At 36.2% G+C, this 22,920-nt stretch overlaps 1 protein-coding gene across 9 annotated transcripts in view; it reads left to right on the top strand.

Moving 5' to 3' along the window:
• LOC105881716 (coiled-coil domain-containing protein 7-like) overlaps window positions 1-22,920 on the top strand; it is a 162,720-nt gene that overhangs the window by 29,067 nt on the left and 110,733 nt on the right. For 8 of the 9 annotated variants that reach the window (XM_075997578.1, XM_075997576.1, XM_075997573.1 and 5 more), the window contains exons 3-5: window positions 280-372; window positions 4,605-4,715; window positions 5,047-5,175. In XM_075997578.1, the coding sequence (XP_075853693.1) occupies window positions 280-372; window positions 4,605-4,715; window positions 5,047-5,175 (333 nt within the window). The remainder of the gene's footprint in view (window positions 1-279; window positions 373-4,604; window positions 4,716-5,046; window positions 5,176-22,920) is intronic. The other variant, XM_075997574.1, reaches the window with a different exon arrangement.

Below are 22,920 nucleotides of genomic sequence, written 5' to 3'. Positions count from 1 at the left end.
TAAATAACCCATGAATCCTGGAGACCAATATAAAATATATTTGATGCCTTAGAATATTTATGAAATTATAAGACAGTTCTATGACACCCATTCAAACCATTCTCACCATTTTCATGTGAGATCTAACATTATGTTGATTTATTTGTAACTTGATAAAAATAAGAGAAAATGCTACTGTTCACTTGTTATAAATTTGAAATCTAGAGATTTCACAATAGATTGGTTTTCCATTTAGTGGACTAAATTCATCTCTTTATTTAACTTATTTTGTATCACTAGATGAAAATCTTATGCTTGTGCATCAAGTCTCAGTGTCAAAACTCCAAATGCAAGAAAAGAAACAAAAAACTTCTGAACAGTTAAGGCGTAATAGTGAGTATAATAATTATAGATACCTTTAAATTATTTTAAATTAAACTCACCAGAAGATCTTTTTCTTTGATTTATGAATGTTTATTTGAGCATATATTTTGTGAAAATTGTATACTTTCAGCCAGGCGCAATGGCTCACGCTTTTACTCCTAACACTTTGAGGGGCTGAGGAAGTAGGATCACTTGAGCCCAGGAGTTTGAGACCAACCCAAGTAACATAGAGAGACCTCATCTCTGCAAAATAAAAATATAAAAAAATTAGCTGGTCATGGTGGCACCCACCTGTAGTCCCAGCTACTCAGGAGGCTGAGGCAAGAAGATTGCTTGAGCACCAGAGTTTGAGGTTTCTGTGCCACTGCTCTCTAGCCTGGGTGACAGTGTGAGACTCTGTCTCCAGTAACAAACAAAAAAATTGTCTACTTTGACCTAAAGTATGAATACCTTAAGATAAGCAGAGAACAAAAGTGGCAGTGTTGATAACTCCTGGTTGGAATTTCTAGTTGTAAGATTATTTCACAGCCATTGGACACACTCTCAGTATCCACTAAGGTTCACTAGTTGGCCTATGGTATCTCAAAGTGTATGTACCTCTCAGCTGAGTCTAGGGGATTACAGTTTCCAGGAGTTTATGGTAAATTCTGGTAATTTATGGACTGTAGCAGTGTTTTTCTGCTACAGTGAACAAACTGAGAGGTTGTTGAAATCCTTAATCAGCAAATGGGAATTATAGGGGCCACGGAGAAGGGTAGCTCTGGAGACTTGTCAGTCATCCCCAGGGAATTTTGTCAGTTGGGCTCCACATAAAGGTGAAGTCTCTTCTTGGTAACGTGTAAGATGGGTTTCATTAAATTTGCCTTATGGGGAATACTAAAGTGCCAGTAGCAAAAAATCCCCACCGATGGCTGGGCTTTCTTTTTACTTTGCGGGGGTTGAGAGGAACAAAAGATTGAAAGTCATCTCCTTTGGAATGAGACATTGTGCCTCTTCCCAGATCATGCCTAGGAATTCAACTTGAGTGCTAGTTCTTGTACCTTGTCTGTGTTAATGGCTCAGCCATGTTACCCCACAGGGGTCTATAGAGCAGCCAGTCCTTATTTGGTAATATTTTGACTGAGCCCACCAGGAAAATGTCTTCAATATAGTTCGGGGCTAGTGTTCCCTCCAGAAGCAGAAATTTTTCCAAGTTATACCTATCCATTGATGATAAGTAGTTGGGGAATTTAGGTACCTTGTAGAAGTTCATTAGTGGTATATTACAACCCAGTCCATATAAGAGTAAACTGATCCTGATCATCTATATGGATAGGGATGCTGTAAAGGGAGTTTTGTGTATCAGTTGTTGTGTGTAGGTTTTTTATCTTGAGCAATATCCTCTATGACAGTCACAAAGTCAGGTCCTGCCAGAACCCAGGGCAGCACTATGGGGTTGAGCTTCCAATAATCCATTCAACATGTATGTACATGAGGCTGCACAGGCCAGATGGAGCTATTTAATGGAGAATTAGTCTCATGAAGAACTTTGTCATCCTTAAGCTCAGAAATGAATGCAGTTCAATCCCTTTTCACCCCAGGCAGTTAGTATTGTTTCTGAGAGACAAAAACCATAGAGACTGATAGTAAGGTGGGTTCATGGTCATTCACATGCCCCTCTAAAATGGCCCTAACTGAACAATTTTCTTTAGATCTTGTGGGCAAAGGTGAACAGAACAATACATCTATATTATAATACATTCCAGCAGTGTGTCATAGATGGAGCCTGCAGTTGGCCAAGAGGACTCACTCATAGTTGAGTCTAGATAAGGGTCCCATTGGTGGTGACTTCAAACTAGAGAGCATTGTCTGCTTCCCTCTAATTCTTATGCTGGAGTTAGGATCACATTCACCTCTACACCAGTATTCAAAAAGCCCAAGGAAAATAATTTTCTTCAGCTCCTCATTGAACTCTGATCCTGGTCCCACCCCCCACTGGGGAATTCGGGACCTGGCTTGACCCTTGATTTTATTCACTGTTGAAAGCTAAGAAGCCTCAGTAAAAATTGGAGCCACTCACCAATTTACCTCCAAATTCACACAGGTGCAGAGGATACAACACTTTATGAATGACAAGATCCCCAATCTGCAGACTCTAGCTGGCCTGGCTTTGGGGGCACCCATGGCCAACTATTTGCCCATATGTACATCTGTGGGAGAGCCCACCAACCTCTTCTTTTATAAACCATTGTTGAGTAACCGGGCCCAGAGATCATTTCTAGAAGCATCATTCAGGAGAAGAGCACATGATTACCGTTTTACATCACTTTTCCTGATGATCAGTCTTCACTACCTAGGTAGCAGCTGCTTTTTCTATGCCTGAAAATTTGCCAGTTAAATTTCAGATTTGCTACAGAACATATGACATGACCTTATGAGTAAGTTTGATTGAGCTGGAAAACCAGCAGGAATGGCATGAATGAACCTAGAAATCTGAACCTAGAAATCATGGTCTAATTAACCATGTCATCAACTGTTGTTATACATCATTGTAGAACCAAGAGACCACCAGCACAGTTCACAGGGCTGCTTCTGCAAGAGTGGTCCAAATAAGAGTGGTGGGTTCATCACGGGTGGGCCAAAGCTGTCAGAGCCCAAATAATACTGAGGTGAGGAATGGAATGAGAGGGCCTTTAAGTTTGTACCTCATACCTCTTTTCTTTCTCCTCCTTAAGCAAAGCTTCTGTGTCATGACACTCTGAAGGAGAAGTACTACAGTGACACACCCTATAAAGTACCACTACGTTTAACAAGAATATATCCTATGTCCTGGAGGCAAACTACCCAAGTCTCTAAGGTGCCTTTGGTTTGCTGTTAAGGTGCAGTGATCTCAGAAGGCTTTTAGTTCCATATTTTTTTAAATTTCTTTTAATAAAGCCACGAGTCTCCATACTTTGCTGAGTAGTAGGCTGTCTGTCATCACCTGGTATTGGTTTAGAACTAACAGCAGTCATTGGGCGCAACTTAGCTCACGGGGTCTCTGAAAACTTTAAGTCCCATCAGCAGAGGACAATAGCAGCAACCAAGGATTTGCTTCATACCTTTTTCAGAGTTCCTCTGTTGGATCTCTAATTTGACCCACCAGGTGTCTTGGCCAGGGAGTCTGGGGCTAAAGAGAAGGACCATTGATATCTCTCAGAGCCAAAAATCTTATGTAAATAATCTGCTAGTGCTCTGCAGGAGTGCCCCCTGGTGTTGGCCAGCACTTCTGGGGACCCATTGATATGACCAGCAAAGTGGCCCATGGGACCCTCAGACTTCCGCAGATGCTCTTCTAGTATCCCCAAGAGGCCCCATGAACTTCAGCATCTCGCACAATGTCCCGGGGATCTTCGTGCTTTCTGCTTTTCCAGAAGGGCATTGTGCTTAATTGACCACCCTGCTCACAGCCATTGATCACCAAGAAAGCTGCCAGGTGTGAAGGTGGTCAGTTAAGACAATGAGCACAATTAAGACAAATTGAAAGTAGCAATTAAGCCTTTAAGCACTTACTGTGACAACAAGAGTCTGAGCACAAAAGGTCACTGACTCTAGGTCAATGTTTCAGTTTTCCCATGAAATGACATTGGGCAAGGAAGGGTAGGATATATTAGCACAGATGGGAGGGGAACATTTCACTATCTATAGAGTTCTTCATACTGTGTCATATACCTATATGCTATATATGTGTTCATGTGTACACATTCATACACATACACACACATATACACATCATTTTATACCATAACTGATGCTATACTATTGTTTATGGTACACATATCAGTTCATTCAACCAATCTCCTATGCTTGAAAATTTTGATGGTGTTGAATATTTTGCAATTACAAATAATAGTGTAATGAATGACCTTGTACTTACGCATTTTTACTGTTTGGTCTATGGTTATGTATTAACCTAATGTATAAATTATTATATATCATGTATATATAGTCTAATTAACCCACAGTTTATTACCCATAAATCATGTAGTCTAATATAAAATATATTTGATTCCTCAGAATATTTATGAAATAATGACTTAACTTCCACAACAGCCATTACAACTATTTTTACCATCTTGATGTCAGATCTAACATTATGCTGATTTGATTATAAGTTTATAAAAATGAGAGAAAATGCTGCCATATACTTGTTATTAATTTTAAATCTGAAGATTTCACAGATTATTTTTATTTCAGTGGACTAAATGCATCTCTTTATGTAGCTCATTTTGTAGTACCAGATGAAAATCTTATGTTTGTGCATTATGATTCAACATCAAAACTCCAAGTGATAGAAGAGAAACAAATAATTTCTGGAGAAGGAAGGCGCAATAGTAAGTATACTAATTATAGAAAACTTTAAGTTAAACTCATAAGATCTTTTTCTTTGATTTATAAATGTGTACTTGAGCACATATTTTATGGAAATTTTACTTTGACCTAAAGTGTGAATAGAATAATATAACTAGAGAACAAAATCAAAAGTATTGATACCTTTTGTTCGGTATTTGCATAGTCAATAATTGCTAAGTAAAAACACTATCTTCACACACCCTCATGAAAACCATTCACATGATTTTTTTCATTTCACTTCTGTGGGTAGAAAGTTTGCTGATTACTTGACATATACAGAAGTTCCATTGCACATCTGTTTTTTCTATTTAGCATTTCCTTTAGAAACACCCCAAAAGAATGTATCACTTCAACATCTATTGCCTGAGGAGAAAGTTTTATTATCAAGAAGCCAATCTCAGACTAACAAAATTCGAGCTATTAGAAATGAGAGTGTCAATAGTAAGTAATGATAATCTTAAAAATTATATTTTACTAAATTCTGGAAAACTTTGGTTTTGGTTTATGAATTTGTCTTCAACCATATGCTTCTATTGTTAATTATTTCCATAATACTTTTAGATATTTCTTGATGATTTATCTGTTACTTTTATAATCATTGAGAGTTACTTGTGTTAAAAATCACCCACTTTGTGAGTTTTCCTGTTTTTTCTTGTATTTTTGTCAGTTTTTGGTTTATGTCTTACAATGCTTTCTTATTTATGGCAATATAAACTTAAAATTTATATTTTTCAAGGGCAGAGCATTTTATCCTAATGAAGAGACCTACTTTGTAATTTTTTGGAGTCTTTATTTATTTCCCTTAATAACCTCCTTATTGGCTATTAATATGGCTTCTTCTGGTTGGTATTTGCATGAAACATTTATTATCCTATTATTTTAATTTTCCTATTTGTTTATTATTTTACTATTTGTCTTGTAAGAAACTTATATAAACTCTTAAATTTAGTCTGATGTTTTTCTTTAATTATTTCTCATAATCATATAAACCTAATTATTGATATTTTAGGTGTAATTACACCATTTCCTTGGCTACACCTATTTTTTCTACTGGATATATTTCTCTTTCGGCTTTCCTTATTTTTCCTCATTATACATTTTTCCTTAGCCGTATTTAACATCAAAAATTTTAAACTTTATTCTTAAGTACAAATTCAATAAGGAAACTAAAGAATAATTTTAAATATAGAAGTATTTATAATAATATTTATAATAAAGAAATAAAGTAATTTTGTTACTTGTAAATTAAATATATTCAATGCCTCTGTGTATCTAAAAGTTACAAGACTGCTTTTATATGCACAAGTGAAAAATATATGTATATGATATTTATATTTTAACTAGATGATGATTGGCTTGTATCACTAATAAATAAGATAAAATACTGTTGAGTAATTAACATACTTAGTAAATCTAGAGGTTCCACCACAGAATTTGGTTCTCTAGTGCTTTTAAGAGCCTTTCTTTCTGTAATCCAGAAAAAGATGAGGTATCAGATGAAAATTTCTGCCTACAACTGGAGCTGCTAGGAAGAAAAGATTCAATAGTAAATATAATAATGAATATTATCAAATTATGTAAATTACATTAATTGAATTTTGATTAAGCAGAATTTAGTTCATGAATATGTATCCTGTTATAGCTTTACAGACATCCATTAAGTCAATTTTTTATTATGTCATTTATATTTCTCGTTTCTTGATTTCCTTGAATTTTGATTGTTCTATCAATTATTGAGAGATATATATTGAATTGTTCTATGATTGTGGAATTACCTATTTCTTCTTGTATTTCTGTCCATTTTCCTTATACTGTCTATGTTATTAGGTGTTTAAAAATAAAAAGTTAGATTTTCCTTATGACTCAATGTTTTCTTTTTATAAAAGGTACCATCTTAATCTTCAGTAAGGTCTTTTGACTAAAAGTCTATTTTGTCTGACATTGACATAACTATAGCAGAGTTATTTTGGTTAGTATTTGCATGGTATCTTTTTTTTACCTATTTGCATCTTTCTGTATTCTTATAATTTCTTATATAAATAAATTATTTATAAATGCAATGTGACTATCTTTGTTCCTAGAATACATAACCCATTTACAATTATACTTATTGATGTAATTGGATTTAAATATTTGATTTTGGGATGTTTTTTATTTTTTTATCTGATCTAGGCTTTTAAAAATTTCTTTTCTTTCCTTATTTTGGAATTATTATTTTTAAAATCAGTTTAGTTTTTCAATCAATTAAATAAGAAGTTTTTTTAATGTAAATACCCTTAGTACAGTAAAGTCTAATTTCAACTAAATAATAATCTTTCAATTACAGAATTATAATCTTCATTAAAGAATAATAATCTTCATTCTAAGTGTATGTATGAAGTAACAAGAGTGCCTCCACATACTTTCAGGAAAAGTACTATGATGATTTTTACACTTACCTTCATGGTCCATTTTGAAAATGCATCAGAAGTTTTTTGTGTGTCATTTACTTAAATTGTATTGATTAGCTTAAATTTTTATAGAACTGACAGGGAATTTTGAGTGGTTTTTGTGTACATTAATTATCCAGAGGCTTCACAATAAAGTTGTTTCACTTTTTATTGGATTAAAAGCCTCTCTTATAGCTTAGAAATGTATGAAATATCAGATGAAATCTTTCATGTGGAGATAAAGTTTTAATCTCAAAAATCCAATCTCGGTTAGGTGCAGTGGCTCACGTCTGTAATCTTAGCACTCTGGGAGGCTGAGGTGGGAGGGTCACTTGAGCTCAGGCGTTCAAGACCAGCCTGAGAAAGAACAAGATTCCATCTCTACCAAAAATAGAAAACATTAGCCAGATGTGGTTACACATACCCATGATCCCAACTATTTGGAGACTGAGGCAGGAGGATCACTTGAGCCCAGGAATTTGAGATTGCAGTGAGCTACGATGATCCCACTGCACCCTACCTAGGGCCGACAGAATGAGACTCTGTCTCAAAACAAAAAATCAAAAACAAAGCCCCCTATCGCTTTTTGGCCTTTTGGCTAAGATCAAGTGTAAAAACAAAGCCCCCCCCAAAACCCATCTCAAATTAAGAAACTTGGTACTGTCAGAAAAATGGGGCTTAGTAGTAAGTATAATAATTAAGAATACTGGCCGGGCGCTGTGGCTCACGCCTGTAATCCTAGCTCTTGGGAGGCCGAGGCGGGCGGATTGCTCAAGGTCAGGAGTTCAAAACCAGCCTGAGCAAGAGTGAGACCCCGTCTCTACTATAAATACAAAGAAATTAATTGGCCAACTGATATATATATAAAAAAAAATTAGCCGGGCATGGTGGTGCATGCCTGTAGTCCCAGCTACCCGGGAGGCTGAGGCAGAAGGATCACTCGAGCCCAGGAGTTTGAGGTTGCTGTGAGCTAGGCTGACGCCACGGCACTCACTCTAGCCTGGGCAACAAAGTGAGACTCTGTCTCAAAAAAAAAAAAAAAAAAAAAAAAAAAGAATACTATGTAATGATTTTTAATTAAATTTCTCTCAGTTCATGAATATATATTCAATCAATTATGAATGTGATTTTAATATATATTATGTATACATATATATATATACATACAGCACATGTGTTTGTGTTTATGTGTATTTGTATGTATGTATTTTCTCCATTAGGTTGTTCATATTGTTAATGTGTTCTTAACTTCATTGAGGTTCTCTATTTATTCTATCATTTGTGAGAAAGGTATTTTAAATTCTACTGTGATTACTTATTTCTCTGTAACTCTTTGTAGTTATATCATTTTTCATTTTATGTTTTTAAAGATTTTAATTACATACCTATAGATTTAAAATTATTACATGTTTTTGTGTTTGTTTTTTGAGACAGGGTCTTGCTCTGTCACCCAGACTGGAGCGCAGTGGCCCAGTGGTCTCACTATAACCTCGAACTCCTGAGCTCAAGTGATCCTACCACCTCAGCCTCCTGAGTAATTAGGGATACAGGCATGCATCATCATACCCAGAAAACTTTTAAAATTTTTTTGTAGGGGCAGGATCTCACTGTGTTCCCTGGGTTGGTATTGAATTTCTGACCTCAAGCAATCTTCCTGCCTCAGCCTCTCAAACTGCTGGGATAACAAGTATGAACCACCATGCTTGACAGAAGTAATTATGTATTTTTAGAGCACTAAAACTCTTTATGACACATTTGGTAGTAATTTTTTTTCCCTTTAGTCTATTTTGTTAGATATTAACATAACATCTTTTTCTTTACATGAGTATTTACATAATGTTTGCATAATTTTACTTGTAACCTTTTTGTTTTATTACTTAGCTGTATATCTTTAAAATAAAATATATTATAGTTGGTTATTTTTAAATCCAATTTGGGACTCCTTGCATTTTTAAATATAACACTTAATGCATTTAAACTTAATTTTAAGTACTAATATTTTTCAGGCTAATATGCCATCACTTATGTTTTCTGTCTTTCTTTCCTGACCTGTTTTTGAATATCAAAATTTATTTTTAATGTTTTATTTATCACTTTCTTATCCATATCTTTTGTAAAAAATATTTGACTTAATTACAAAATGTGAATACCTTAGAGAACTATTCTCTTGAAAAATACTCCCACATTTATACACTACACATACTCAGTCTCCAATTCATTGTCTCATCAATGTGGCATTTAATTACAATTATTAAAACATGAGAGGAAATATTTCTGGATAATTGGCATGTATGGTTCTACAGAGATTTTTCAATAAATTCATTTCTTTAATGGATTAAAAGCATCTTTCTTATAGATCAGAAAGTGGAAGAGGTATTAGATGAAAATATTTTACCTGATAATAAAGTTGCATTGTCAAAAAGCCAATCTCAAACTAAAAAACTTAGAGGTATCAAAATGGAAACACTGAGTAGTATGATAATTTTTAATATCATTGATTTATTTTTATTTTATGCAAAAGTTTTTTATATAGTGCTCTTAAGTTTTTTTATTATTATTTAAGGATATTATGAGGGTACAAACATTTTGGTTACAATTTATGTCTTTGCCTCACCCAAGCGAGGATTATACCATGCCCTTCCCCTCTACAATGCTCACTGCATCTATTAGTTGTGAGTTTACCCCCCCAACCCCCTGATCCCTGGAGTATATTACTACCATGTGAGCACCATAGTGTTGATCAGTCAGTGCCAATTTGATGGCGAGTACACGTGGAGCCCATTCTACAGATCTTGTGATACCTCACTTCAGATAATGAGCTCAAGTTCTACCCAGGAAAACATAAGAGATGCTAGATCACTGTCGTTTCTTGTAATTGAGTAATATTCCATTTTATACATATACCAAATGTTAATAATCCACTCATGAATTGATGGGCACTTGGGTTGTTTCCACATCTTTCCAATAGTGAATTGTGCTTCCATAAACATTCAGGTGCAGATGTCTGTATTACAGAGTGTCTTTTGCTCTTTTGGGTAGATGCCTAATAATGCTATTGCTGGATCAAATGGTATTTCTATTTTTAGCTCTTTGAGGTATCTCCAAATTGTTTTCCACAGAGGTTGTACTAATTTGCAGTCCCACCAGCAGTGTAAGAGTGTTCCTATCTCTCCACATCCTCGCCAGCATTTGTTGTTTACGGATATTTTGATAGAAGCCAATCTCACCAGGGTTAGGTGATAATCTCACTGTGGTTTTAGATTTGCATTTCTCTAATTAGAGATGTTGAGCATTTTTTTTATATGTTTGCTGGCCATTATTCTGTCTTCTTTTGAAAAGTTTCTGTTCATTTCTATTGCCCATTTATTGATGGAGTTATTTGATTTTTTGTTGTTGTTGATTTTTTTAAGTTCTAGATAGATTCTTCTTACCAGCCCTTTATTGGATGTGTAAAGAGCAAATATTTTTTCCCATTGTGTAGGCTGTGTATTCGCTCTAATGATAGTTTCCTTGGCTGTGCAAATTTTTAATTTGATCAGATCCCATTTATTTATTTTTGTTACCACTGTGATTGTTTTCAGTGTCTTCTTCAAAAATTCTTTGCCCAGGCCAATGTCTGAATGGGTCATTCCAACATCTTCTTCTAGAATTCTTAAGGTTTCATGCCTTAGGTTTAAGTCTGTTATCCATCCTGAATTGACTTTTGTGAGAGGTGATAGGTAGGGATCTTCTGCATGTAGCTATCCAGTTCTCCCAGCACCATTTATTGAAAAGAGATTCTTTTCCCCAGTGTATATTTTTGTCTGTTTTGTCAAAGATTAGATTATCATATGCGGATGGTTTCATCTCTGGAATCTCAGTACTGTTCCAAAGGTCTGTGTCTCTGTTCTTGTGCCAGTAACACAATGTTTTAATTATTATTGCTTTGTAGTACAACTTAAAGTCTGGCAGACTGATACCTCCCAGTTTGTTCTCTTTTACTTAAGATTGTTTTTGCTATACAAGGTCTTCTCTGGTTACATACAAAGTGTATAATTATTTTTTCTAGATCTGTAAAGAATGATGATGGTACTTTGATAGAGATTGCATTAATTCTGTAGATGACTTTAGGTAGTACAGACATTTTAACAGTATTGATTCTACCAATCCATGAGCAAGGTAGATTTTTCCATATGTTTACATCTTCTACGATTTATTTTATTAGTGTTTTGTAGTTCTCCCTGTATATGTCTCTCTCATCTTTCATTAAATATATTCCTAGATATTTAATTTTCTTTGAGGCTATTGTAAAAGGTATTGCATTTTTGATTTGAATTTCAGCGTGTTACTGATGTATATGAATGCCTCTGATTTGTGTGTGTTGATTTTGTATCCTGAGACTTTACTGAATTCATTTATCATTCTAGGAGTCTCTTGGTTGAATCCTTGGGGTTTTCTAGATACAATATCATATCATTGGCAAAGAGTGAGAGTTTGATCTCATCTGCCCCTATTTGGATGCTCTTAATTCTGCTCTCTTGTCTAATTGCTCTAGCAAGGACTTCGAACACTATGTTGAATAGAAGTGGAGATAGTGGGTAACCTTGTCTGTTTCCGGTTCAAAGTGGGAATAGTTTCAATTTTTCCCCATTCAGTATGATATTGGCCATGGGTTTATCACAAATGGACTTTACAATTTTAATGTATGGCTCATCTATGCCTATTTTGTTAAGAGTTTTTATTGTAAAGGTGTGCTGGACTTTGTCAAATGCTTTTTCTGAATCTATTGAGAGAATCATATGGTGTTTGCTCTTGCTTGTATTTATGAGGCAAATTGCATTTATAGCTTTGTGTATGTTGAACCAGCCTTGCATCTCTGGAATAAAGTCAACTTGGTCATAATGAATTATTTTTTTGATATGCTGCTGAATTCAATTTTGTAAAATTTTGTTGAGGATTTTTGCGTCTATATTCATGAGGGATATTGGTCTCTAGTTTTATTTTTTCTGTTGTGTCCTTTCCTGGCTTTGGTATCAAGGTGATATTGGCTTCGTAGAATGAGTTAGGAAGGATACCATCTTTCTCAATATTGTGGAATAATCTCTATAGTATAGATATGAGTTCTTTGTATGATGGTAAAACTCTGAAGTATCTGGTCTGGGACTTTTCCCCTTTGGGAGGTTTTAATTGCTGTTCTAATTTCTGAACTTGAGATTGGTCTATTCAGAAATTCTGTTACCTCCTGGGTGAACTTAGGGAGGTTATATGTTTCCAGGAATTTGTCCATTTCTTCCTCATTATGTAGTTTTTGTGCATATAGGTTTTTTTTTTTATTTCGGCATATTATAGGTGTACAGATTTTAAGGTTTCAATAAATGCCCATTCCCCCCCACACAAGTCTGAGTCTCCATCATGACCATCCCCCAGATGGTGCATCTCACTCTTTATGTATGTATATACCAGCCCCCCTCCCCCCTCCCACCTGCCCAATACCCTATTACTGTAGTACCTATGTGTCCACTTAGGTGCTGTTCACTTAATACCAATTTGCTGGTGAGCATATGTGGTGCTTGTTTTTCAATTCTTGGGATACTTCACTTAATAGTATGGGTTCCAGCTATAACCAGGAAAATATAAGATGTGCTATGTCACCATTGTTTCTTAGAGCTGAATAGTACTCCATGGTATACATATACCACATTTTATTAATCCATTCTTGGATTGATGGGCACTTGGGCTGTTTCCACAGCCTTACATTATGAATTGTGCTGCTATAAACATTCGAGTGCAGGTGTCTTTTTTGTAGAGTGTCACTGGATCATTTGGGTAGATGCCCAGCAATGGGATTGCTGGATCAAATGGTAGATTCACTTGTATCGCTTTAAGGTATCTCAATATTGCTTTCCACAGCGGTTGAACTAGTTTGCAGTCCCACCAGCAGTGTAGGAGTGTTCCTCTCTCTCCGCATCCACGCCAGCATTTATTGTTTGGAGATTTTTTGATGAAGGCCATTCTCACTGGGGTTAAGTGATATCTCATTGTGGTTTTGATTTGCATTTCCCTGATGATTAGAGATGTTGAGCATTTTTTCATATGTTTGTTGGCCATTCTTCTGTCTTCTTTGGAAAAGTTTCTGTTCAAGTCCTTTGCCCACTTTTTAATGGGGTTATTTGATTTTTTCTTCCTGATTTTCGTGAGTTCTAAGTATATTCTAGTTATCAGTCCCTTATCGGATGCATAGGATGCAAAAATTTTCTCCCATTCTGTAGGTTGTCTGTTTACTTTCATGACTATTTCTTTGGCTGTGCAGAAGCCTTGTAGTTTGATCATGTCCCATTTATTTATTTTTGTTGCTGCTGTGATTGCCTTTGGGGACTTCTTCATAAACTCTTTGTCCAGGCCGATGTCTAGGAGAGTGTTTCCAACTTTTTCCTCTAGAGTTCTAATAGTTTCATACCTTAGGTTTAAGTCTGTTATCCAGCCTGAGTTGGTTTTTGTGAGAGGTGAAAGGTGTGGGTCCTGTTTTAGCCTTCTACACGTGGCTATCCAGTTTTCCCAGCACCATTTATTGAAAAGGGATTCTTTTCCCCAGTGTATGTTTTTGTCTGCTTTGTCAAAGATTAGATGGCTATATGAGGATGGTTTTATATCAGGATTCTCACATCTGTTCCACTGGTCAATATTCCTATTTTTGTGCCAATACCATAGTGTTTTAATTACTACAGCTTTGTAGTATAATTTGATATCTGGCATATTAATGCCTCCCATTTTGTTTTTGTTGCCTAGAATTGCTCTTGATATACGGGGTCTTCTTTGGTTCCATACGAAGTGTAAAATTATTTTTTCTATATCTGTGAAGAATGCTGATGGGATTTTAATAGGTATTGCATTGAATCCCTACATCAGTTTGGGTAGTATAGACATTTTGATGATATTGAGTCTGCCGATCCACGAGCATGGTATGGATTTCCATCTGTTTACATCCTCTGCTATTTCCTTCCTCAGTGTTTCATAGTTCTTCCTGTAGAGGTCTTTTACCTCCTTGGTTAAGTATATTCCTAGGTACTTTAATTTCTTTGTTGCTATTGTGAAGGGAATTGAGTCTTTGATTTGGTTCTCAATTAGATTGTTGTTGGTGTATATGAATGCCTCTGATTTCTGTGTATTTATTTTGTATCCTGAGACTTTACTAAATTCATTGATCAGTTCCAGGAGTTTCTTGGTTGAATCATTGGGGTTTTCTAGATACAATATCATTTCATCAGCAAACAGTGAAAGTTTGATCTCTTCTGCCCCTATTTGGATACCTTTGATTCCATTTTCCTGTCTGATTGCTGTAGCCAAGACTTCCAGCACTATGTTGAACAGAAGTGGAGATAGTGGGCAGCCTTGTCAGGTTCCAGTTCTTAGTGGGAATGATTTCAATTTTTCCCCATTCAGTATGATGTTGGCTATAGGTCTGTCATATATGGCTTGTATCATTTTTAGGTATGTCCCTTCTATGCCTATTTTCTTAAGTGTTCATATCATGAAAGTGTGTTAAATTTTGTCAAAATCTTTTTCTGCATCTATTGAAAGAATCATGTGGTCTTTGTTTTTGCTTCTGTTTATGTGGTGATTTGCATTTATAGATTTACGTATGTTGAACCATCCCTGCATCCCTGGGATGAAGCTCACTTGGTCGTGGTGGATTATTTTTTTGATAAGTGTCTGGATTCGGTTAGCTAAGATTTTGTTGAAAATTTTTGCATCTATATTCATTAGGGATATTGGTCTGTAGTTTTCTTTTTTTGTTGCATCCTTTCCTGGTTTTGGTATCAGAGTAATATTCGCTTCATAAAAGGTGTTGGGGAGGTTTCCGTTCTTCTCGATGTTGTGGAATAGTTTCTGCAAGATAGGTACTAGTTCTTCTTTGTAAGTGTGGTAAAATTCGGGTGTGAAGCCATCTGGACCGGGACTTTTCTTTTTAGGGAGATTTTTAATTGCTGTTTCTATTTCAGCTGTTGAGATTGGTCTGTTCAGGGAATCTATTTCTTCCTGGCTGAGCCCAGGGAGGCTGTGTGTTTCTAGAAATTTGTCCATTTCCTCCACATTTTCCAGTTTGTGTGCATAAAGATTTTTGTAGTATTCAGAAATTGTACCTTGTATCTCTTTGGGATCAGTTGTGATATCTCCTTTTTTATTCCTGATGCAGCTTATTAGAGATTTCTCTTTTCTGCTTTTCGTTAGCTTAGCCAATGGTGTGTCAATTTTGTTTATTTTTTCAAAGAACCAACTTTTTGTTTTATTAATCTCCTGAATAGCTTCCCTGTTTTCAATTTCGTTTAGTTCTGATTTGATCTTGTTGATTTCACTTCTTCTGCTGGGTTTGGGGTTGGTCTGTTCTTCTTTTTCCAGCTCTTTGAGTCGTTTCATTAGATTGTCTACTAGTGATCTTTTTGTCTTTTGGTTATAGGCATTTATGGAGATAAATTTTCCTCTCAGAACTGCTTTAGCTGTGTCCCAGAGGAGTTGATAACTTGTCTCTCCATTGTCGTTTTCTTCATAGAATTTTTTTATTTCCGTCTTGATTTCTTCATTGATGAAGTAATCATTTAGTAGGAGGTTGTTAAATTTCCACGTTTTTGTGTAGAAATGTGAGTTTCTGTTAGGGTTGATTTCTACTTTTATTCCACTGTGATCTGAGAAGGTACATGGTATGATTTCTATTTTTTTAAATTTCTTGAGATTTTCTTTGTGTCCTAGGATATGGTCAATCTTAGAGAATGTCCCGTGAGCTGATGAGAAGAACGTATATTTAGTGGATTTTGGGTAGAATGTTCTGTAAATGTCAGTCAGACTCAATTGTTCTAAAGTTTTGTTTAAGTCCATTATTTCTTTATTAATTTTCTGTTTGGAGGATCTGTCTCGTGCCGTCAGTGGAGTGTTGAAATCTCTGGCGATTATGGAGTTGCTATTAATCCATGTGCTTAGCTGTATGAATCTGGGTGCACCTAAGTTGGATGCATATGTTTAAAATTTTTATCTCTTCTTTTTGAACTGTGCCCTTCACCATTATATAATGACCCTCATTGTCTTGTATATCAAGATTTTGAGCAAGGCCTGGGAAATTTTCCTCAATTATAACTTCAAACAGCCTGTCCAACCCTTGAGTGTTGTCTTCTTCCCCTTCTGATAACCCTATGACCCTCATATTAGGTTTCTTCACATAATCCCACAGCTCTTGTATGCTTTGCTCTTTTCTCTTGTTTCTCTGCTCTATTTCTGTGATTGATTCATTTAATTGGAGGGTGTTATCTTCAAGCTCTGAGATTCTTTCTTCTGTTTGATCTACCCTGTTCTTGAGACTTTCCACTGTATTTTGTAGTTCCTTGAATTGATTCTTCATTTCCAGGAGTTCGGTTAAACCTTTCTTTATTGTGTCTATCTCTTTTTCCAGGTCCTGGAGGCTTTTTGTGGTTTCTTTGTGTTGGTTATTTAGTTGTTGTTGCAGCTCGGTGAGTGTTCTTATGATCCACATACAAAATTCCTCCTCTGTCATATTGGTTGCCTGATTTTGGTTGGTGTCCGTTTCTAGGGAGCTGGTGCTCCTCTTTGGGGGTGTGTTTTCCGTTTGGTTCTTCATATTTCCTGAGTTATTTCGCTGATTTCTTCCTATGTCGATCAGTTGTTGTTTATTTCCTTTAGGTTATTGTTTGGGTATTCACACACCTTATTTAGTTTCTGAGGCGTTAGGTAGTGTCTGTGGGTGAGATTGGACCACTCCCTGTATATTGAGTCAGTGAGTGCTGTGGAAAGGCTGTGCAAGATGCTGTCCCTGTCAGTAGGTGGCGTATGCTTGGATGAACAGGCTATGCTGTTGCTTTTGTGTCCTGTTATCAGCTCTTGTTCTGGGTGGAGCTGGGTTTGGTAAGCCTGTCCTCAAGCAGTTAGCAGGGGTCAAAGTTCTATTCTCTGCTTCTAGGAAAAGCTGTCAGAGAGGGGCTAGAATGGTCCCACTCACCCAGAAAGTCTGCGTGTTGGGGTGGGGCTGTCTGAGACCCGCAGTCTGGAGCGGGCATCACTTCTTTCCACCCTCCCCAACTCCACAGCTACTCCTGGATCTCTGCCAGCAGGCCAGACCACAAGCCAGCAGGCCTCCCCGGACTGTGATGCCGGCGGGGAGGTTCCCTGCACAGGAACGCCACCTAGGCTTGGCGCACGGCCTCCTCCTGGGAGGAGGGTTGCCCTCTAGGATGTTGATCCGCCCCTGGAGGCACACACACCTCAGTAGGCTGTTCACGTATAACCCTTCTGTGCGCAGGGCAATGGTAGCCCTCGGTGTAGGGGATCTGGTCTGCAGGTCCGACCTCTGGGTCCCAGAATTCAAACTGTATCCCCACCAGGGAGAGGATTTCCGGTCCCTATTCACCCACAGGGAGCCCAAGCTGGGTCTATGTCTCTCAGCCTCTGTTTCGGCATCGTTCTCCTGGGAACATCGTGCCTGCAGCACCTGGGAGAGCTGGCGGGTAGGGAGCTCACAGTCTGAGTTCCCCTGAGTCAGCTGTAGGGTCCCAAAAGGGAAGGTCCCGTTCCCTGGAGGTGCCTCTGGCTGGTGGCTGTATTGTCTCTCTGGGCAGCCACAGGTAAGGTCGGCGGAGGGGGGAAGAGGAGGCAATATGGCACCTGCCGCGTGGCTCGGGTCTGTGCACACGGAGGTGCCTGGAGGAAGTTGGGAACCCGGTGCCATGTCTGCTACAGGCTCACTGCTGGCTGGCAGCGGCTGTCTCTGGGCTGGCTTCCGCAGGTCTCTCCACCCGCTGTGGAGCCCACCAGCAGTCCCAAATGCAGGGTAGGGGAAATAGCAAATCCACCTACCCTTGCTGCTGGTCTCCGGGCTGCTCCGTTGGTCTTAGCCTTCAGTTCTCCTCCGCAGCCTCCTCCCGTGGAGTCTCCCGGGGTCTCTGGTACCCCTCCTTCCGGCCATCTTCCGCTATATGCTCGTCTTCTTGCTTCTTTTTTCTAATTTTTGCTAGAATCTGTCTTTTCTGCAGAGACACTCTGTCTGGCAGTGTTTCTCGTCCGCCATCTTGATCCACCCCCACATATAGGTTTTTATGGTAATCGAAAATAAATTTTTGTATTTCCATGGTGTCTGTTGTAACCTCTCCTTTTACATTTCTAATTGAGTTCATTAGAGTCCTTTCCCTTTGAAATCTTGTCAGTCTTCCAAGACGGGTGTCAATTTTGTTTATCTTTTCCAAAAACCAGCTTTTGGTGTTGTTGATTTTCCATATAATTCTCTTGTTCTCAATTTCATTTAGTTCTGCTTTCATCTTACTTATTTCTTTTCTTCTGCTAGGTTTGGAACTGATTTGCTTTTCTTTTTGCAATTCCTTGAGATTGTTTATTAAATTGTCGATTTTTGAACTTTTTGTTTTTTGGATGTGAGCATTTAATGCTATTAGTTTTCCTCTCATCTGTGCTTTTGCTGTATCCCACAGGTTTGGATAACTAGTGTCTTTGTTATCATTTAGTTCCAATTCATGGTGGCTCAAGAAGTAAAACAAAACAACAGGATTTCACCCAACAATATGAATGGAAATCTACCTCAAATTTCAATTCTCTCAATAAACGTGAATGGCTTAAACTGTCCTCTGAAGAGACATAGAGTGTCAGAGTGGATTAAGATCCACAAGTCTAGCATCTGCTGTCTATAGGAAATGCATCTAATCCCCAAAGATGCCTTCAGGCTCAAGGTCAAGGGATGGAAAACAGTCATCCAGGCAAATGGAAGACAAAAGAAAGCAGGGGTAGCTATACTATTTTCAGATAACATAAGGTTTAAAATGGCAAAAGTAGAAAAGAAAAAGATGGCCACTTTATAATGATGAAAGGGAAGTTCCAACAAGAATTAACAATTCTTAATATTTAAGCACCAAACTCAGGAGCACCCAGTTACATAAAGCAAACCTTGTCTGATCTAAATAGCATGATAAACAATAACGCTATAGTAGCAGGGGACTTCTACACCCTGCTGAATGAAGTGGACAGATCTTCCAAACAGAAAATAAGCAAATAAATAATGGACTGAACCAGAACTCTAGAACAAGAGGGTCTGACAGACTTCTACAGAACATTCCACCCAAATGAAGCCGAATATACATTCTTGTCATCAACTCATGGAACATTCTCCAAAATTGATCACATCCTTGGCCACAAATCAGACCTCAACAAATTCAAAAAATAGAAATTATACCACATATCTTCTCTGATAATAGTGGTATAAAATTAGAATTCAATTCCAACAGAAATACCACCTGACAGAGTCATGGAAATTAAACAGTCTATTGTTGAATAACTATTGGGTCAAGGAGGAAATACAGAGGGAAATCAAGAGTTTCTTCAAACTCATTGATTTTAATTGGAGTAAGCTGAAGAAATTTGTTCTTAGGTTTGTGAATATTGAATCAATCATGTCTTTTGTATACATCTATTAGATCAAATATGTTTATTGTGCTGTACAGTTACTTTCTGTACAGTTTTCGCTGTTTATTCCATGTTACTAAGAGATGTATATTAAATTCTCCCACTGTGCTTATCTATTGCTCTATGTCTCATGGTAGTTCTGTCAGATTGGTTTATAATATATTTGAAACTATGTTATTTGATGTATATAAATTTATACTTGTTATATTTACCTTGAAAACTGAGTCATTGTCTCTGTAAAAGTAAGCTCTTCATCTCTAAAAATGTTTTTTTGCTTTAATGTTTATTTTGTTTGATATTAGTATGGCTATGTATGCTTTCTTGTGATAAGTATTTACATAATCTTTTATAAAAAGTGTAGACAGAGCTTCATAGTGCCTATATGATTTCAGTAATTTTCTCATCATGTTCCTAAACCACAAGGAAAACCACCAGTTTTATTAATTAGTTTAGATTCATAACAACTTAGCATCTGTTGGATGCTGCATAACTTTTGCAGGAATGTATGTTTTCCGCACAGTTAGGTAAATACTAAGGAGTACAAGTGCCAGATCATATGGTAAGACTATATTTAACTTTATAAGCAACTGCCAGACTGTCTTCAGAGTGGCTGTAGTGTTTTGCATTCCCACCAGCAATGAGTTTCTCAACTCATGTGCTCTCTGCCAGCATGTGGCATTTTTAGTGCTTAGGATTTTAGCCATTCTAATAGGTCTGTATTGTGGTATCTCATTTTTGATTTAATGTGCAATTCCCTAATGAAATATATTTTCATGTTGCCATCTGTATGGCTTCTGTAGTGAGGTACTTCTTCAGCTCATTGGCCTATGTTGTAATGGGGTTATTTGTTTTCTTATAGTATCAAATATGTGTTTTTCAAATATTTCCTCCCTGCCTGTGACTTGTGTTTTCATTCTCTTAACAATGTCTTTTGTAGAGCATATTTTTTAAAATTTTAATTAAGTACAACTTATCAATTTTTAATTCATGGATTGTGCTTTTGGTGTATCTAAAATGCTACAACCAAACTTGAGGTCACCTAGACTTCTTCCTATGTTCTAGGCGTTTTATAGTTTTGCATTTTATTAATACATTTAGGTCTGTGATCCATTTTGAGTTAATTTTTGGTAAGGTGTAAGGTCTGTGTCTAGATTAATTTTTATCATAGATATCTAGTTATTCCAACACCACTTGTTGAAAATACTCCTTTTTCTATTGAATTGCCTTTGTTCTTTTCTCAAAAATCATTGACTATATTTGTGTGGATCTATATATCTCTATTCTGTTTCATTTGATATATCTGTCTGTTCTTTCACCAATAGCACACTGTCTTCCTTCTGTAGGTTTATAGGAAGTCTGGAGGTTGAGTAGTGTTAATTCTCTGATTTTGTTTTCCTTTGAGGTTGTGTTGACTATTCTCGGTCTTTTGCCTTTACATACAAATTTTAGTATCTGTTTGTTGATATCCACAATATAGCTTGTTGAAATTTTATTGGGTCTGCATTGAATCAAGTTGGAAAAAACCGACATCTTAACAGTATTAAGTTGTCCTACCCATGAACATGGAATATTGGCTCATTTAGATTATATATATATATATATATATATATATATATATATATATATACATACATATAATTTATTTTATAAGAATATTTTAGTTTTTTATGTCTCTTATTAGATTTATAACTATTTCACCTTTTAATGTAAATGGTATTCTGTTTTTAATTTGAAATTTCACTTGTTTTTGCTGGTATATAAGACAGCAATTGACTTTTGGATATTAACTTTGTGTCTGGCAACCTTGCTGAAATTGCCTATTAGATTTTTTTGTTACTGAACAAAGACAATTTCATTTCCTTTCTTTTTCCCCCTAATTTTGTATACCTTTTATTTCCTTTTCTTGTCTAACTGCATTAGTTAGGACTTACAGTACAGTGTTTAATAGGAATGGTGATGAGTGATGTCTTTGATTACTGGTCTTAGGGGAAAAATATCTGTTTTCTCATGATTAAGTAAGATGTTACCTGTTGGTTCATTGTAGATATTCTTTGTCAAGTTGAGAAAGCTCCTTACTATTCTTAGTTTGCTGAGAGTTTTTATCATAAATGGGCATTTAGATTTTCCAAATATTTCTGCATTTCTTATTGATCATATAATTTTTCTTCTTTAATCTATTGATGTGATGGGTTACATTAATTGATTTTTGAATAATGAAACAGTGTTGCAAAGCTGAAATAAATCCAACTTATAGTTGTGTTGAATAATTCATTTTATACATTTTTGCATTAAACGTATTAATATTTTGCTGTGGATTTTTACATCTTTATTAGAGATGTTGGTTTCTAATATTCCTTTCTTGTAATGTCTTTGGTTTTGGTATTAAGGTAATATAGTTTAAATCTATTGTACTTTAATTGTAATTTAAATCTATTGTGTTTTACAAGATGCTATACTTTATATGACTTCTATTCTTTTAAATTTATTAAGGTGTGTTAATAACCTAGAACATGAGCTATTTTTAAAATGTTCCATTAGAGTTGGAGAAGAATGATCATTTTTCTGCTGTTGTTAGGTAATCTATAAATGTTGATAAATTAGATCCACTTGATTTATAATATGCTAAGTTCAAGCTACTGGATCTGCCAGTTGCTGGTAGGTGGTATTGAAGTCTGAAAATGTAATGAATTTGTCTGTTTCCTTTGCAGTTCCATTAGTTTTCGCCTCATGTATTTTGTTATTCTGTTGTTAGGTGCATACTCCTTAAGTATTATTATATTTTCTTGGATATTGACCCCTTTACCATTATGTAATGTCCCTCTCTATCTCTGATATTTTTTCTTCCTCTGAAGTCCACATTGTCTAAAGTTAATGTAGTTTCTCTAGCTTTGCTGTGATTTGTGTTAGCATAGTGTATCTTTCTCTCTTTACTTTTAATCCACTTTTTTAATATTCAAAGCCAGTTTCTTATAGACAATATATAGTTGAGTTTGCCTATTTATCACCTTGACATTTTCTGTCTTTGAATTGATGTATTTAGACCATTCACATTTAAAGTGATTATTGATATATTTGGTTTATTTTTGTATTCTTCACTCTTCAACTTTGTTTTTTAATTTCATAATATTGCAGAAGTACCAATGCTGTGGTCATGTAAATTACCTTTGCACCACCCCAGTCAAAGCTACAAATCTGCCTATTCGCCAGACAGCACGTGCTGCTCCTGTTAAACGTGAATTTACCTACTCCCACCTCCGCCCTCCCACCTGCCTGACATCTGATGAATGTTACTTCCATATATGCACATAAG

This window comes from Microcebus murinus, chromosome 25 (assembly GCF_040939455.1).
Source record: "Microcebus murinus isolate Inina chromosome 25, M.murinus_Inina_mat1.0, whole genome shotgun sequence".
Lineage (NCBI taxonomy): Eukaryota > Metazoa > Chordata > Mammalia > Primates > Cheirogaleidae > Microcebus > Microcebus murinus.
The sequence above is the reverse complement of the archived record's forward strand: the minus strand, read 5'-3'. Positions and strand labels throughout refer to the sequence as shown.